Source organism: Primulina huaijiensis, unplaced genomic scaffold (genome assembly GCF_012295235.1).
Source record: "Primulina huaijiensis isolate GDHJ02 unplaced genomic scaffold, ASM1229523v2 scaffold42729_ERROPOS115676, whole genome shotgun sequence".
Lineage (NCBI taxonomy): Eukaryota > Viridiplantae > Streptophyta > Magnoliopsida > Lamiales > Gesneriaceae > Primulina > Primulina huaijiensis.
This window is the reverse complement of record NW_027360286.1, coordinates 4,041-6,629: the sequence shown is the minus strand read 5'-3', so window position 1 is coordinate 6,629 and position 2,589 is coordinate 4,041. Positions and strand designations below refer to the sequence as shown.

At 33.0% G+C, this 2,589-nt stretch overlaps 1 protein-coding gene across 1 annotated transcript; it reads left to right on the top strand.

Annotated features, from left to right (window-relative positions):
- The first annotated feature begins 863 nt into the window (after positions 1-863).
- LOC140969743 (ethylene-response factor C3-like) lies at positions 864-1,986 on the top strand. Its single transcript, XM_073431178.1, has one exon. It carries the CDS (start codon positions 990-992, stop codon positions 1,692-1,694), a length of 705 nt encoding a protein of 234 aa, XP_073287279.1. The 5' UTR covers positions 864-989; the 3' UTR covers positions 1,695-1,986.
- The last annotated feature ends 603 nt before the right edge of the window (positions 1,987-2,589 follow it).

Here is a 2,589-nt window from a genome sequence, read left to right as displayed (position 1 = left end):
ACATATCTCACATATTTTTTTATGGGAGTCATGCTTAAAATGATAAATAATATTTTTAATATAAAAATAATATTTTTTTATGAATCAAATTGGATTGGATATTCGTCTTACAAAATTTACTCATGATACCGTTTCAAAGAATTTTTTGTTATATATATATATTTTCATATATATCGATAATTAATGGATTATATCTTTTTCATCATATGAATTTTGTTTACTCAAGCAACCGAAATCTGAAATATATTCGTTTATCCACGGCAAAAATTTGTATGAGACGGTCTCACGGGTCGTATTTGTGAGACGGATCTCTTATTTGGGTCATCCATGAAAAAGTATTACTTTTTATGCTAAGAGTATTACTTTTTATTGTGAATATGAGTAGAGTTCAACCGTCTCACGGATTATGAGACCTATTCTTTATCCACAAAAAAAAAGTCAATATAAGAGGAACAAACATTAATTTTTCAATCACATTTACTATTTACTTTGAAAGCTGTAACTGCTAGCATTTAACTATAAATTTTTTTTCATCATATAGCCAATGTTTTTATAATAAGATCGATTATTGAAATAGACTATCATATAAATATTCTTTAACTGATTGGATTGTTCAACCAATAATTGAACCAAAAAATTATTAAATTATATAAAATAATAATATAATATATTAAATAATATATTTTAAATTCCAAAGTTTAAACAAGCTCGTAGAAACTCATTGATATCACAAGCATATTTAATTAAGATGTGCCATTTTAACAAATAAATTTTCAATCTCCCTATTGAATTTATTCGTTTTCAAGCTTTTGAAGCAGATTACCCGTAAAAGTGTGTGTGTGTGTGTATATATATATATATATATAACCATTGCCCCAACATTATTTACTATAAGCAGAAACTCTCGTATCATTTTATTGTAGAAACATCGAAATTTCTACCTAAAAGAACACACAAGAAAAGAGCATAAACCCCGTTTACAACTTCAAATGGAATCCTCAAAATTTTCCCACTCAATCCCTAATGATTTCTCCTTTGATACATCAGTCAAGCCATGGGATTGGGATTCCAAAACCTTAGCAAATTCCCTTCCTTTCAACGAAGATGATTCCCAAGAAATGCTCCTGTTTGGCGTTCTGGCAGAAGCAGCTCAAGAACAGTCAGAATCCAGCTCATTTTACGACCACGGCCAAACGAGGGATAACGAGGAAGTGAATTCATTGCCGGATAACGGAGGAGATCATGTCAACGAGAAGGCATACAGAGGGGTAAGGCGGCGGCCGTGGGGGAAGTTCGCTGCGGAGATAAGAGATTCGACTAGGAATGGAGTCAGGGTCTGGCTTGGAACTTTCGAAACGGCAGAGGAAGCGGCACTGGCGTATGATCAGGCGGCGTTCGCGATGAGAGGGCAGGCAGCGGTGCTCAACTTTCCGGTGGACAGGGTGAGTGAGTCTTTGAGAGATATTAGGTGTTCTATCAATCAGGAAGAGGAGGAGGGGATTTCTCCGTTGATGGTGCTGAAAAAGAAGCACTCAATGAGGCGGCGGCGTGGCGGCGGCGGAGGAGGTTGCCAAAGGAAAGGAAAAGCAAGGGGAATAAAGGTGGAGAATATGCTGGTGTTTGAGGATTTGGGTGGAGAATATTTAGAACAGCTTTTGGATATTTCAAATGAAATTTCTATGGCTCCTAGCTGAATGAGTACTAAAGCAGTTTTCTTCAAAATATGTATATTATTATCCCTTATATCTGAAAATCCAAGAGAAATGCCGAGATTTTCGCCTCCAAGTTCGAATTATATATGTATTTTTGTTTGCGTTTTCGGGGTTTTGGTTGTGACAAACTTCTTCTTAAATTTTTTTGAGTTTTGAGCGTGTATATGGTTGTATAGGGCTCATCTTTTCTTATTTTTCCCTTAGCTTTCATCTGGATGTATTCTCGTATTATGTTTCCTTAAAACATCTTATATTGAATCCTAGTATTTATACATAGGATTATCAAGGTTTGTTGATAGCTATCGGCATGCAGCATATGTTAGTATCTTTGGACAACATGTCTTGAATGACAAAAAAAGGTGATATTTTGATATGTGAAATGTTTTTTTAAAAAAATAAAAAGGTACAATTTATGGCCAATAACTATCCCCTTTAAATTGTGTAAGTGACTAGAATTCATTTGAACTTTCTAAAAAGAGATATGCCAATAATCTCAACATAAATCCTGCACGGTTCACTACACCAAGAGGTTTCTTGAAAATAATTAATACAGAATATTATTTCAATTTGGGAGTTTTTCCTTCACAAAAATTTTCAACAATTTGGCAATAATTAAAAATTGACTTCTCTCTCTTTTTGATTGCTGTTCTCATCATCGATTTTATCAAAAGAAAAGAAAAACTAAACGATTTTTGATGAGTATTCCAAGAATCATACATGGATTCTTATTCTTCAAATTTAAATGAACAATAAAAATCATCTTTTTCTATTAATTAATAATTTAATTAATATAATTCATCTATGCGTACGACATATATAATCATTACATTACCTAATCGCACTTAATTAATTACTCAAATCCTTGTTTAATGTCCAC

Bases quoted from the DNA above. Each gene is read 5' to 3' on its own strand.
- LOC140969743 (XM_073431178.1), top strand. From the start codon at position 990: ATGGAATCCTCAAAATTTTCCCACTCAATCCCTAATGATTTCTCCTTT.